This window comes from Sceloporus occidentalis, unplaced genomic scaffold (assembly GCF_023333645.1).
Source record: "Sceloporus occidentalis isolate IW3139 unplaced genomic scaffold, rSceOcc1.0.p SCAF_16, whole genome shotgun sequence".
NCBI lineage: Eukaryota > Metazoa > Chordata > Lepidosauria > Squamata > Phrynosomatidae > Sceloporus > Sceloporus occidentalis.
In genome coordinates, this window is record NW_028316996.1 from 15,939,097 (window position 1) to 15,954,563 (window position 15,467).

At 38.4% G+C, this 15,467-nt stretch overlaps 1 protein-coding gene across 1 annotated transcript in view; it reads left to right on the top strand.

Moving 5' to 3' along the window:
• Window positions 1–15,467, top strand: part of LOC149303090 (microtubule-associated protein 1B-like) — a 28,138-nt gene that overhangs the window by 11,998 nt on the left and 673 nt on the right. Inside the window, exons 3-5 of the mRNA XM_089481833.1 lie at window positions 4,897–4,979; window positions 6,206–6,346; window positions 7,527–13,350. Coding sequence (XP_089337959.1) covers window positions 4,897–4,979; window positions 6,206–6,346; window positions 7,527–13,350 — 6,048 coding nt within the window. The remainder of the gene's footprint in view (window positions 1–4,896; window positions 4,980–6,205; window positions 6,347–7,526; window positions 13,351–15,467) is intronic.

The following is a 15,467-nucleotide window of genomic DNA, read 5'->3' on the forward strand; positions in this document are numbered from 1 at the left end:
TGTCTATTTACGTAATAATCTTCTAGCCTATAATATAATTGAGAACCTCAATTAGTATAATTTCCACAGTTATACATTTATTACTTAATATATTTTGCATGCTTATTACATTAATCAGAACGTAGATTTTATTTCTTCATCTGTCAAGCCAGTGTTATGAGAAGGAATTTTATGCTCTGCATTCACTGTTTAGAATGTTGTTGAGACTGTCCGTAGACACCTGATACAAAGGAGGAAAGTGCCCTTAGTTAATTTTCTGGAATCAGTAAATTGTTCCTGTTACCTTTCCTTTTAGACTACCTGATTCCCACAATTACCCATGATTCCCTTCTCACACCTTCAGGTAGCCCTCTTGCCCTTGTGGGTAAAAAAATAAAAGCTATACGGCAGTATGCGAAAACCATGATAAAATAAATTCGTTAAATGCCTTTGGCAGATAAATTATGAGAACATGAGTGAGTTTTTTTATTTATCATCTATGAGAAGCTCACTACTGTACATTGCTGGATAAAACTTAACATGCACTGTCGGTATCATATAACATTTGTATGTGAAAAAATACATAATACAGGCTCACCTATACGGTCTCCTGATTTCAAAACCCACTTTTAAACAATAAAGGGTATTTCAGCGATGGGATATATGAGCTTTTAAGATCGTAGGCTGCTAGGACCACACAAGGCTCCTTTAATTGCTTCTTTAAATTATTAACAAAATATGTCATTATTAAACTGACTTCTTTAAAATGGCATTTTGTAGTTTATCTATTACATAATTTAACTTAATATATCAGTTAATATATAATATATATCAAGTACTAAATTCAGCCATACAAAATGATATGTCCTTGCGACAAACATCTCTCTTCAAAGAGTTTTTAAGAACCAGAGTAGCGATTTGTGTTATTTCATATGAACATTTTTAAAACGATAATTGTCTAATTATGAAGAGTAGGTCAGACCTATGTTGGTATATAATATGATTACAAGGAATAGGGAAAAAATGAATTCTAACACAAATTATATATAAACATAAAAGTGTTTGTTTTGTTCATTTTTTGGAGATCAAATAAATTTTTAGGTGACAGGTACATAGTACATCAGAATTGATTTCTTTAGTGTATAGTCCATAATTCATTTTGGATTACATTTGAGTTATTATTATTTATTGTTTTATATAGCGCCATCAAATTCTGTAGCGCTGTGTAAATTCTTGTTAATTATTTAAGCATCCATATATCAAGTGCTACTCAAAAGGCTAGTCTTCTACTCCACCCAGAATGCCAGCAACCAAACTACATTTTTTTCTGCTTTAAAGAGAAATAATTTGTCTTTTTTTGGGAATTAAGGCCAGTTAGAAAGTTACATAAGACATATTTACATTAAAGCAGTGCCTCGTGCTTTTAGAGATTATAACTGACATTGATTTACTAGATTAAAGGTTAAACATACAAAAAAATTGTTATTGCGAGGCTGATTTGGGGATCCAACGTAAGTAGTTGTATGTTGTTGTAATGCATACATTTAAAACTGAAAGATGCTCAGTTTATAACTTTGAAATGAAACTTTTGGCCACTCAGTTTTTCTATATCGACATCAAAAGAGAATGTGAGCCATGCTTTTTACTTTCTTAAAAACCATTCATTATTAACAAAACAGAGCAAACATCTGATTTTACTCTTATAACCAAGGTCAGAATCAGTGCTGATGGTTTCATAAAATGCTTGGGGGGGGTGGGGGGGTTCAGGTTGATCAGCCCAGTGAAGTCTTTCATGGTCTCCCATGAGAAATACATTGAAGGGGAGCTCTCAGTATCACTCCCATTCTGCCATCTTCCCCTCCGCTACCCCTTGCCAGACGTAGAAGCTGAAAACAGTTTATCTAAAGGGTGAGACTTAATTAGATCCTTTATATCCAAATTGTGAAGAGTGGTTTACAATTTATCCACCAGGATTACAATCTGGAAAAAGATATTAGCAAGCAGAGTGGTTTGTGACTGCAAGGCATTTGAGTTCCATACTACATTAGCTAAGAGTTAAATCCACATAACGCTCAGCAGTAATCCAGCAATTGGTAATTAGCTCTATTTCCAACTGATGGCTTCAATCAATACAACCAAGCATCAGTGCTTTTTGACAGATGATTTATTATATGTGTTATTTAATTCTGTATATCGTTTGATTAGAGCTGAAGTTATGATATAAAATATGTTCATATATATATATATATATATAACACAAGAAGTTATAGTATTATCGTTTTTTTTTTTTTTTGTTTTGTTTTTTTTTTTTTTTTCGATTGAAAAGTTTTTTATTGACATCCAGGCACAGCAGACGACAGAATATGCAAAAATAAAAATCGTACAGGTCAGAGTAAAGCGGCGCCTAGACATCATTTCCTTTTTTTTGTTAACATGATAACAATGTGCAAGTAGCAGAAACATCAGCAGTCATCAACATAGGTATCATTGAACCAGTGCATACAAAAAGTAATATCGACATCACTAATGTCACGGAAAGTCACAGGCCTCAGCAAGATAAGGTGGTAGTGAGGAGACAAATAGGAGAAAAAAGGCCCATAGACAGCGGCCCCCAGGAGCATGCCCGGAAAACAAGAACACGATAATTCGTAGTGGGAACAAACAGGGGAAGGGAAACCTCAACAGGGAACGGGCCAACCCGTAGGCAGAAACCCCAGGCGGACACCTCACAAACCACTGGGCAGCAAAAAAGAAAGGCGGAGCAGCCCTATTGGGCAGAGGTCTCAGCACAGGAACCAGGGAAAAAAAAACAACAAAAAAAGGGGGGGACTCTCAAAGGGAGGGAAGGGGAGGGAAGAAGAGGGAAACCAGGGCGGAAAAGCGAGGGAGCAAAATAACAGAAGAGAAGGAAAAAAATAAAAAAAAAATAAAAAAAAAATAAAAAAAAGGGAAGAAGGGGAAGAAAGAGACCACACCATGCACCCGAATGGTACCTCACAGAGCAGCAATCCGGCCTGTGGAGCCATCAGCGTAGGCGGAAGACATCCAGGGGGTCCACACCTTCAGAAAGCGTTCAGTAGTATCGTGTATGTATGCAGTGAGTTTTTCCATGTGCATAATATGCCAAATCTTAGATAAAATTAGTGATCGGGGAGGGATGCATGTGTTCCAATGTTTAGCGATAGAGAGTCGCGCCGCCGCGCATATCCTGTGAATGAGCCGCTGGGTGCATCTGGGAAATTGGGGGTCAGGGTGATCCTTATTGAGTAATTATTATCGTTTTAAAGGATGATGAGTAGATCCCAGTCATCAACAGCGACCTTGTGATTAAATTACGGTGGCACAATATTTCACAGATATCTACGGGCCATGATTTAACCATGGCAGATATTGATAACTGTACAGAGAATTCATTTTGCTGAATGGAAAGCTCAATCTCTCCCTCCCATCTGTCTTTTTGCATTGACAGCATTTCCACTGATTGAGCTGCACTTTAATATGAATGGTTTTGATGCCTAGAATGTCCATAACTCTACAATACTTCATATTATTACTGGTCATCAGTTATGTTCTGTTAATGCAATGTGAAGGATGCATCGTATATCACAATCTTTTTTCCTACTAACCACTTTAAGATTGTATTTTTTGTAATATGTCAGCTCATTTTAATTTAAAAAAAGAAGATTGTTACTTTCAACAGAATGTTAATCTAGTCAATAAGATATATATTAGGATATATAGAAAAACATTAATCTATTGTATCTATAGTATATTATAATATATAGAAAGGGTCATTATGATCCCACATTCAGTGTCACCCGTTCTAAATCTGCCTATAGTAAAATCTCAAATATGGTTCAGCGGTGTCTTTACAAGTTGGTGGTTCGGAATCACACAAAATAAAAAGTATGATTTTACAGTCTACAGGCTTAAAGCAATGCTCTGTTTAATAAGGTTGGACATTTCTGCTTTCACTTTATGGAAGTAAGTTTAATTCTGTCATCTAAAGCCTTGCTTGACACTATAAACACTATTTTAAATATCTAGTCTAAGTTCTCGGACACCCCTACTATAGAAGAATGGGTATTAAAAAGGAATTAATGAGTAGGAGTCATTGCATTAGAGGTAGTATCTGCTGACAATTTTGAGATAATAAGAGGTAATTATTTGCGGGACTATGATTAGACAACCCATATTATATAATCTGCACGGACCCTGGGAAAGGACATTGTCTTTGTTAAACGGCCAACATGAGTCATTCTAGTAGAATCTTCTTTTGAAACAGGGAACTGGTGCTACCACACTTGGGTCTATTAACTTAATGGAGAGTTGATGAGAGACTTTGCAGAAGAATTGAGTTTCACCTCTTTGACGGTACAATACATTATGAAGCACCAGTCCCAATGAGCTTCCGCTAAAGGAAGAGCTAGGCTGGCCCTGTATAATGTATACTTACATATGGGAGATTTCTTTATTCTCCTGAATTGAGTCATGCGTCACATAGGGCTGTCTCGGTTAAATGAATGGATCCCAGTGAGTAGTACTGAGTTCATGAACTAATGAAGTGTATAATTACCTAATGGACTAAATGCTAAAGATGTAGCCAGCATACAGGGAATAGAATGGCAGTCTTTTGACTATTAAGTGTTTTTGCTATGATATTGCTTTAGGGGTACTCTGTGCTGCCTTTGTCACCATGATATAGATAATGATAGATCATTTATTAGAATTTCATACAGAAAATAAAACCAATTAAAATCCCCACTATTCTACATTTTAAACTAAAGTTTAAATTTAATACATTCACATAACGATTCATATTTGTTGCATTTAATCTTGATTGATTGATCTCTATTGATTGATGTATGCATCCTTAAACTATTATACTATTTTCAATATTTTGTGATCTTTTTGCAGGGCAAAAAATTCTTCACCACCGAAGTGATGTCTTAGAAACTGTAGTTTTGATGAACCCATCCGATGAAGCTGTCAGTACAGAAGTAAGTTTCTCCTGTTTAACTTGATTGTAATACTAATAACTATCCTGTGTAGGGCATATTTCACAAAAAAGGCGGTAGAATTTAGAATTTGTTAATTGAGATCATTCAACAGGAAACCCAAGATTCCCACTGTCTGGGTTCTAGGTTCAAGAACTTTAAGTTAAGGCAAAGGGAAGTGTTCATCTATGGAGTACAGGGCCTACAGGATTGAGAGGACATCCTACTGCGTGTGCCCAGTGACTGTCCAATGTGGTTTACAGAAGTAGAATCGAAAAAGAGTATTCAAGATGATTTAGGGTCAGGGCTGCATGTACGGGATTGGAGTCAGGAACATACTGGTTAGCTAACAAGAAGTTCTTACAGAAATGTGTTCTAGAATATGGGCAGACAGTAACCTCTGTTGAGTGGTGTTTACTGAGGTTGGAGGACATCTGAGCATAATGTAATGTAATAATAATATTGTTTGTCCAACTTTTGCATCTAACAGATGACTGCCCTGCGTCTCGTGTGTAGTTGAAACAGGAATGTGGCAGACAGATGCCCTCACCTGCGCATGTAGGATGCCAGTGATTAGTCCACGCAGGCAGCCATTGCTGTGATTGTAAGCAGGAAGCACAGGCCACAGGAAACATAAGGGCCACAGACACCAGAAAGGCACAGACATCAGTAGTAATAATTCTGCTACATCGGGCCTGGGCTCTTTTAGCCGTTGGAAAGCACTGGAGTCAGTAAACGGGCACAGAGACCTGGTATAGAGCCAGGAAATAGAAGACAAGCTGTCTCCTATAATATATAAATAATATATTATCAGCTGATGTGGATATTTTTGCTTTTTTCTTTCAAATGTTTTAATTGAATTATTTACTGCCAAGAATACAGAACATCAGCTTCTGGAACAGTCCTTCCTGGAGCTTTCACTTGTGTTTAACCCTTTCATTGCCTAGAGAATAAGCAAAGGAGTAAAGGACTGTTTTACAACAAATTAACGGTATATTAAAGTGGTATAAAATGAGATGATCATTCGCTTACTGCAGATCAAACATAGAGATCATGGCATAAAACTACACCTACACTTTCATAGAATTATTATATAGGCTGGATTATCATTCTGCAACAATATAACTAGTCTTATTTTTGTCGGTGGTGACTTTAATTGTTTCTCGTTGCTTATATAATAATAGAAAATTATAATATTTTAATAGAAAAATCTTTTTGATGTGTGATAGGTGCGCTTGATGATCACAGATGCTGCAAGGCACAAGCTTCTAGTGCTGACTGGACAGTGCTTTGAGAATACGGGGGAGCTTATTCTTCAGTCTGGATCTTTCTCCTTCCAAAACTTCATTGAGATATTCACAGACCAAGAGGTATGAGACCATAAAGCAAAAACAGTAACTATCTGTATTTCACAAACAGATCATTTTTCTATCCTGTCTGGAAGGTGTTCTAAAATGGTCCACTTAGGGCTTAGTACATGTCTGGCACTGTATCTTCTATGTATTTATGGTGACACATTTTAATGTAATATACCTTCATAGGATCTGTTTGGACAAAGACATCTTTCAAGGATTGCAACCCACACAGCATGTGCAATATAAATTTGGATTGTTTTAACAATCAGCTCTGTTGAAAAATAGCAGCAAATTATTAGTAACGCTATATGCTGTGTATCCTAGAGCAGACGCCAGCAGTGGAATATTATGGAACACTTCTATTATTGTTGTTGTCTTCTTTCTATATAGAGCATATACATCAGCAAAACATTAATTTAGTGTGGCAATGTGCATACTACAAGACTCAACTGGTTTATGTGCTGAAAAGAGGTGTTTGGTGATTCAGTGTTGTGGAAAATAGAGAGGCAAATGCGTTTGGGTGTTATGTAGAGTAACAACTTGATCTTCAAAACAATGTTAATTGTTATCCATGCACTGGAACTGTTCTGTTAGAATAAGAAATACAGCGGTTATTCTTCTCCTGCTTGTGTGATTGCTATATCTTGCTGTCATCATGTCCATAAGTAGGAATTACGTATTCATTAAATTTGTGTAAAATTTATCTGAGAACTCACTATAGTTTTGCCGGGTAATGTTGCTTTTATTTTAAGGCAAACACATGTTGCAATTTTTCAGGCCAATTGACCTCCTTCAGGGATAAATAGATGCTTAGATTGTGGCAGCAGAAATGAACCAATTGGCCCACCTAGTCTGCCCTTTGAATCCAATTTTGTTTATACGTTTACACAAATATGATATGCAAATCTCAAGCTTTCCTGAATTCCTTTAATGTATTTTCCTTTGCTATTCACAATGGAAGCGTATTCCAGGCATCTGCTATCCTTTGTTAATCTAAAGCATTGCTGTCTTGGTACCTTCAGATTTGTGAGTCATTTCTAGTCTATTCTGATATCCTTGCACAAATTCCATTATTATTCTAACACAATTTTAGACTTTACCATTTATATAAAACTTGCCCTACTATCCTGCCATGTGTTAGTTGTTTAACGTTACAATTCCTACCAACTAATCCAAATATCTTATTCAAATCTAGATTGGTGAACTACTGAGTACCACACATCCTGCAAACAAGGCAAGTGTGACCCTGTTTTGCCCTGAAGAAGGATACTGGAAAAATTCTAATCTGGAGAGACACAATCTTCAAGATTTCATAAACATCAAACTTAATTCTGCACCAATCTTGCCTGAAATGGAGGGACTTTCTGAATTTACTGAGTACCTGTCAGAATCTGTAGAAATACCTTCCCTTTTTGATATTCTGGAGCCACCAACCTCTGGGGGCTTTTTGAAGCTCTCAAAGCCATGCTGCTACATCTTCCCAGGTGGCAGAGGAGATTCTGCCTTGTTTGCAGTAAACGGCTTTAATATGCTTATTAATGGTGGATCCGAGAGAAAGTCTTGCTTTTGGAAACTCATCAGACATTTAGACAGAGTCGACTCTATCTTGCTTACCCACATTGGGGATGATAATTTGCCTGGAATTAATAGTATGTTGCAAAGGAAAATATCAGAATTTGAAGAGGAACAGTCTCAGGGCTCAACAACTAACAGTGACTGGATGAAAAACCTTATTTCGCCTGACCTAGGAGTTGTGTTTTTAAATGTTCCGGAAAATATGAAAAATCCAGAACCCAACTTTAGAGTGAGAAGAAGTATTGAAGAAGCTTGCTTTACTCTTCAATACTTAAATAAGTTATCGATGAAACCAGAACCGCTCTTCAGAAATGTGGGTAACACAATTGATCCTATCATTCTATTCCAAAAAATGGGTGTTGGAAAACTTGAGATGTATGTGCTGAACCCAGTGAAAGGCAGCAAAGAAACACAACATTTTATGCAGCAGTGGACGGGCAACAATAAAGAAAAGGCAGGCCTAGTGTTACCTAATGGCCAAGAAGTTGAAGTTCCTGTAAACTATTTAACATCCATTTCATCTTTGATTGTATGGCATCCAGCAAATCCTTCAGAAAAAATAGTGAGGGTTCTCTTTCCTGGAAATACAACCCAGTATCAAATTCTTGAAGGCCTAGAGAAACTGAAACATCTAGATTTCCTGAAACAACCTATAATCACACAGAAAGATTTAACTGATAGTATCTCAAGTCCTGCGGTAAAACAAGCAAAATTGAAACAAAGAGCAGAAAGCAAAGAGAGTTTGAAGATGTCCACAAAAACAACATCTAGTAAGACCGTCAAAAAGGAATCCAAGGATGAATCATCTGAAGCCTTGAAGAGTTCTCAGCCTGATAAAACTCAAAAATCAGAGAGCAAAGAAAAAGTTATAGCAAAGAAAGCACCAAAACCAGAAAGCAAACCTGTGCCAGAAAAAAATGTATTAAACAAAGAAGATGCAATAATTAAACCAGACTCTGCAGAGAAACAAAAAACAGAGGTCAAACCTAAAGTTGTGAAAGAAAAAGGAACAAAAAAAGAAGTAAAGCCAAAATCTGGGGATGTCAAAGACGAGAAAGAAAAATCCAAGAAAGATGCTCCAAAAAAAGAGGAGAAGGCACCAATTAAAAAGGAAGACAAGCCCAAAAGAGAGGTGAAGAAAGATACAAAGAAAGAAGACAAACATGAGCTGAAAAAAGATGTCAAGAAAGAAACACCTCAGAAAGACTTAAAAAGAGATGAAAAGAAAGAAGTAAAAAAAGAGGACAAAGAAAAGAAAGAAGAGAAGGATACAAAAAAAGAAGCCAAGAAGCCTTCAAAGGAGGTCAAGAAAGTACCTGCTTCCTCTTCAGAGTTAAAAAAGTCTGCTGGAAAACCCAAAGTGCAAAAGAAAGATGACGTTGCAAAAAAGGAAACTGTGACTCTGAGTAAAACAAAGGATAAGAGTAAAGTAATCAAGAAAGAAACCAAAGTAACTGAAAAGAAGGCTTTGGGAGCTGCTGCAACTGCTGCTTCTACTGCAGCTGTATCTGCTGCTGCTGCTACTGCTGTGGCTTCCACAGCTGCAGCTGCTGGAAGCATAAGTGACCTTGTGGCAGAGAGGTCCCTTATGTCATCACCAGAAGATTTAACAAAAGATTTTGAAGACCTCAGAGATGAAGAGTTTGTATTAAATAGTGTGAAGCCACAGATTTTGCCTTCTAGTGATGAAGCTGATTTAGTACAGAATGAATCTTATATTATAAAAAAAGATACTAGTAGTGAGGAACCTGCCGATTCTCCCGATGAAGGTATAACCACTACAGAAGGTGAATGTGAACAGACCCCAGAAGAATTAGAGGTAACAGAAAAACCAAGAGTTGATGAGACAGAAAGATTTGAAGATGAAGGAACTGGCCTTGAGGAGACATCTGAAGCTGGTGATTATGAAGAAAAAGCAGAGACGGAAGATGTTGAGGAGCAAGTTGAAGATATCGAAGACCAACCAGCAAATGAAACTGCTGAAGCTGATGAAACAGAAGAAGAGGCTGACACTGATGTTTATGAGCATGTTAAAGGCAAGCTTGGCAGCCATGAATATATTACTGATTCTGATGTAGCAGATGAACAAGCTGAAGAAGATATTGATGAAAGTGTTGAAAAGGGGGAAGCTGAAGAAACAGAAGAAGAGGTGGAGGAAGACAAAACAGATGATACAAAAGAGGCTTATAATTCCATTTTAAAAGACCAATCAGAATTAATCAGTGACGTAGAAGATAAATATATGTTTTCTGCTACACCATCTAAGACATCTGAGCCTCAGTCACCAGCTGTTGAACCAGGATCCTCTATTCACAATGAAACATTGCCAGGAGGTTCAGAGAGTGAAGCAACTGTCTCTGATGAAGAAAACAGAGAAGACCAACATGAGGAGTTTACTGCTACCTCAGGTTTCACTCATTCCACCATTGAAATTTCCAGTGAACCAACTCCAATGGATGACATGTCAACTCCCAGAGATGTGATGAGTGATGAAACAAACAACGAGGAAAGTGAATCGCCCTCTCAAGAGTATGTCAACATTACCAAGTATGAAGCTAGCCTGTACTCCCAGGAATATGACAGAAGCAAAATATCACCCCTACCAGATGTCTTGAATGGTTTTTCTGATGCCTCAAAAACAGATGCCACAGATGGCAAAGAATACACTGCTACAGCCTCTACTATCTCTCCAACATCGTCCTTAGAAGAGGACAAATTTTGTAAGTCATCCTTACGGGATGCATACATCCATGACAAAACTGATGTAAAAAGTCCTTCAAGACTGGAAATAAATGATGACTTTGAGCTTGATGAAAAGGAAAGTCCAAGTAAAAGTCCAGCCCCCCCATCTCCCATTTCCAAAACACCATTAAGTGAGAGAAGTGTTAACTTTGACCTGACTCCAAATGAGATTAAAACATCAGATCTTGGGGTTTTACCACCTTTACCAGATGAAGTCCATGAACTCAGTGAACACTGTCCTAGTCCAGATGACAAAACCCTGGAAGTTGCTTCCCCTTCACAATCAGCTGCAGGAAGTGCAGGCCACACACCTTACTATCAGTCACCAACCGATGAGAAATCTGCAAACCTTACCTCAGAAACAATAGGAAAAACTTCTGTTCCTGTTGTGTTTGAGTTTTGTGATAGCAAAGAAAAGAGTGAAAGCCCGAGAATAAGTCCAATGGATGAACCAGTTCCAGACTCTGAATCTCCAATAGAGAAGGTTTTATCACCATTACGTAGTCCACCATTGATTGGCTCAGAAACATCATATGAAATGTTTTTGACTGCCAATGGTAGGTCACCATCTGCACACAGTGATATTGCTGGTGAAGAATATTCTTCTTCACGTGTTAGCCCATCATTAGAATTGATATCTGGTGGTGCTGACCAACAAGATCATGAAAGGCAGTACTTATCAAACAAAGGATTCAGTCCTGAAGCAACAGATTTTGATAATAAAACTGTGGATTCTAGTGTAATGGATAGGGGGAAACTTGCAAGTGAATTTTCTCCTACTCAGATCAACACAAACCCATTTATCTTATTCAAAGAGGACACTAAGATGTCTATTTCAGAAGGTACTGCATCCGATAAGTCAGCTACTCCAGTAGACGAAGTTGTAGCAGATGACACATATTCTCATATAGAAGGTGTAGCCTCTGTTTCCACAGCGTCTGTTGCTACTAGTTCATTCCCAGAACCAACCACAGATGATGTATCTCCCTCTCTACATGCTGAAGTTGGATCACCACATTCTACAGAAGTTGATGATTCATTGTCTGTCTCCGTTGTCCAGACACCAACCACATTCCAGGAGACAGAAATATCCCCATCGAGAGAGGAGTGCCCACGCCCAATGTCAATTTCTCCCCCAGATTTCTCACCACGAATAGGAAAGTCTGCTATTCCACTTCAGGAGCAGAGATCACCAGAACAATCCACTATGGAGTTTAGTCAGGAATCACCTGAGCAATCATTTGCTATGGATTTTAGTAGACAATCTCCAGAGCACCCTGCAGTAGGGTCAAATATGCTCCATATATCAGAAAATGGACCTACTGAGGTCGATTACAGCCCTTCGGATGCTCATGATTCATATTTTAGCAACAAGATTTCCACTGACAATATCTATAGTGGAGGTAAAGATCAGGAACAAGCAAGGGCAGGTTCTCAAGTGGAGGCATCCCCAGCTTCTTCTCCTGCACACACACCATCACAAGTTTCTTCTCCAATGAAAGAGGAAGCATCTCTTAAAAATGTAATTGAAAATACAGACATGCCTCTCTATTCACCACCAATTCTAGAAGAAATGCATTTCATGGAAGGAAATTTATCTCCAGGAACAGATGTTTCTCCATTAACTCCCACACCATCCTCCTTAAGGCAATCACCTGGAATTCTGAATACTCCATTGGCTAGCAAGGAGCGGTCACCATCACCATCTTCATATATGTCATCAGATGTACCGCTTGGTTTTGAGACCAAGACCTCCCCACAAGTATCAATAAAAGAACCCTGGAATATGCATAACACAAATCCATTTGCTTATGTGGCTGATCAGGATTACAGTGACCAAACATGTGAAGCCTATAGCTATTCCAGTGAAGCAAATGATAGGTTTACTGTGGCTGATAAGCCTTCTTTTGCAGAAGCCAGACAAGATGTTGACCTCTGTCTAGTTTCTGCTTGTGAATATAAGCATCCAAAAACAGAAATTTCACCTTCTTTTATTAACCCAAATCCATTAGAATGGTTTGCTAGTGAAGAAAATGCCCAAGAACAAGAAAAGCCATTAGTACAAATGGGAGGGGGGCAACCACCATCAGGAGGAAAACAAAAGGCTCGCCAATGCGATGAAACACCACCAACTTCAGTCAGTGAGTCAGCACCATCTCAAACAGATTCTGATGTTCCTCCAGAGACAGAGGAATGTCCTTCCATAACAGCAGATGCAAACATAGATTCTGAGGATGAATCAGAGACCATTCCTACTGATAAAACAGTATCATACAAACACATGGACCCTCCTCCAATTCCTGTCCAAGATCCTAGCCCTTCACCACGGCACCCAGATGTATCCATGATGGACCCCGAAGCTTTGCCTACTGAGCAGAATTTAGGCAAACCTATGAAGAAGGATATAAAAGAAAAGGCAAAAACCAAGAAGGTTGGTACCAAGACCAAATCATCTTCCCCAGCAAGGAAGAGTGAAAGTAAATCCAAACTCTCTGCTACTTCACCAAAACCTGGACCCATCAAGGAAACATTAGAAAAGGGTTCAAAGACTGTTTCTCCGAAGAAGAAGGACTCTGTAGATAAAGGTCCAAAGGGGGGAATTAATCAAGATGTAAAAACTACAAGATCAGACGAGAAGGATAAAGAGACCAAGAATGCTACAAACACAACAACAACTAAATCTGCAAAAACAGGAAGCACAGGTGAGCAAACCTGTTAATTAAGTTATTATTCTTAGCACTTACAATAAATTACAAATAAATGTACTTCACGGCTAAGCATTCATCTTATTATTAAAGTGTTACTGAGTTGTGGTCCATAAAAATATCTTCATGTTTTGGAAATTGTGCGTTGTATTTCAAAGCATTGGATATCAACTGCAAAACAAAATGTACAGTAAAAAAGCCATAAAGGTTTTTTTTATGTAAGTGTTTGCAGTGTGACAATAGAACATAACATGTTCTAAACTTGGAACTTGAAAACTTGGATGATATACCTCAAGGGTGTCCAACATGCGGCCCTCCAGCTGCTGCAGGACTACATCCCCCTTACTCCTCTGCCAGCCACTTAGCTGAAAGAGCATTATGGGAGATGTAGTCCTGCAGCAGCTGGAGGGCCGCAGGTTGGACACCCCTGCTATACCTGGTTGCACTGCCTTGCAATAGTGACATTATTTTGTGTAACTGTATGGAAATGGGAGATCTTTGTGCTGTTATCATAGCTTTTGTCTTCTTCAGTCATGAAAACCCTGTGAGGAGATAGAAACCCTTCCTCCATTCCTCCCTCTAGCCAAAGAGTGCTTGGCTGGACTTCATTGGGGGACACAGGGTAGACAGGGTAGGTAGGGTTATATAACATTACATTAATTTATATAGCGTCAGTAGATTCCGTAGCGATGTCAATAAAACTATTTAAGAAAACAAGCAATAACAAGCTGGTACAAAAGGAGAAGAGAGCCCTGCTCATGCAAGCTTACGATCTAGTCGAGGAGAGATGAAACCGTTGGAGATGACTTCTTGGATGGAGATTAGTTGGTTGAATCAGGATGATCTGTAGAGGTTGTTGGTCATTCAGGTGGCTTGATTAGGATGATGGCTAAAAATGTTAGGAAGAAAGGATGACAGAACACATCAGAAGGGGTACAGATTGTGTGAAATCCTGATGATTTCTTGTGTGAGGAATGGGCTGATTTGGGAGATGGTTTTCAGGTGAAGGTGGCAGGATTTGGAGAGGGACTGGATGTGAGGGATGAAGGAGAGAGCAGCGTCAAGTGTGACACCAAGGCAGCAAACTTGGTCAGTTGGTTGGATGATGGAGCCAACAGTAATAGAGATTGTTAAAATATTATTTCATTGGAAACTATACCCCTTCCTTCCTACAGGGCAGTGATTGTGGAAAGGGGAGAGACATGGGATGGATTCCGCAGATTCCTTCATGGGTCTTAATTACTTTTAACCCTCAGTCGCACCAGGAAAAGAATGGGGGGTGAAGCACCAGATAGGGTGTATGCCTCCCACATGGTATTCTTATATGTTTTGACCCCCATATCGCCATAGTAAGGGATGGGGGTGAGGAGGGTATACTTCGGGACTCTTGCTTCACAAGGTTGGTTTTATTACCCCCCCCACACCATTATGCATGAGGTGGCGAAAGAGAGGGCAATTATCTGCCCTTCTTGGTTAACGTGGAGTCCTGGGGACCCCTGTTTCAATTATACTGGACTGGAATGTTACTACACGTCTTCCGGGAGATGCCAGGTGTATTCTTATTTTAACAACATGCAAGCAAGTCGCAGGCTGTCTGAAACTTTCTCACAAAGCATGAGATGATGAAAGTGTCTTCACAGTTTTTTTCATTTGTCATATTTTTTGCCATATGTATGATTACATATGTGATTTGAAATATGTAAGGACTGACTGTTTATCCTCAGGTCTAATTCAATTTTACTTATATAGATCATATTACATGGACTACTTTCCCATCATAGTATAAAATGGCATTGTTTTTTTCCCATGTTTAGGATTTGCGGGTATTTTTGAGTAAGAACAAATAGACCCGTTTTTCACTTGGGTGTTTTAATTGACTTGTCGGTATATTATTCTTGACATTTCTTATTTTGTATGGCCTGCAGTGTGTCTGAGTAAATAACATTCTTCAAAAACAAGAGCTTGTGTTGAAATCAGTTTCCAACTCAGAAAAACAAACAAACAATTTCTTTATTTTTGAAACAGTTACAAAGCTGTGTAACAGAACAGTGTGTAATTTAAAAAAAATCTATAGTAATAGACTAATATATACAGAATGTTGGGTGTTACATTTT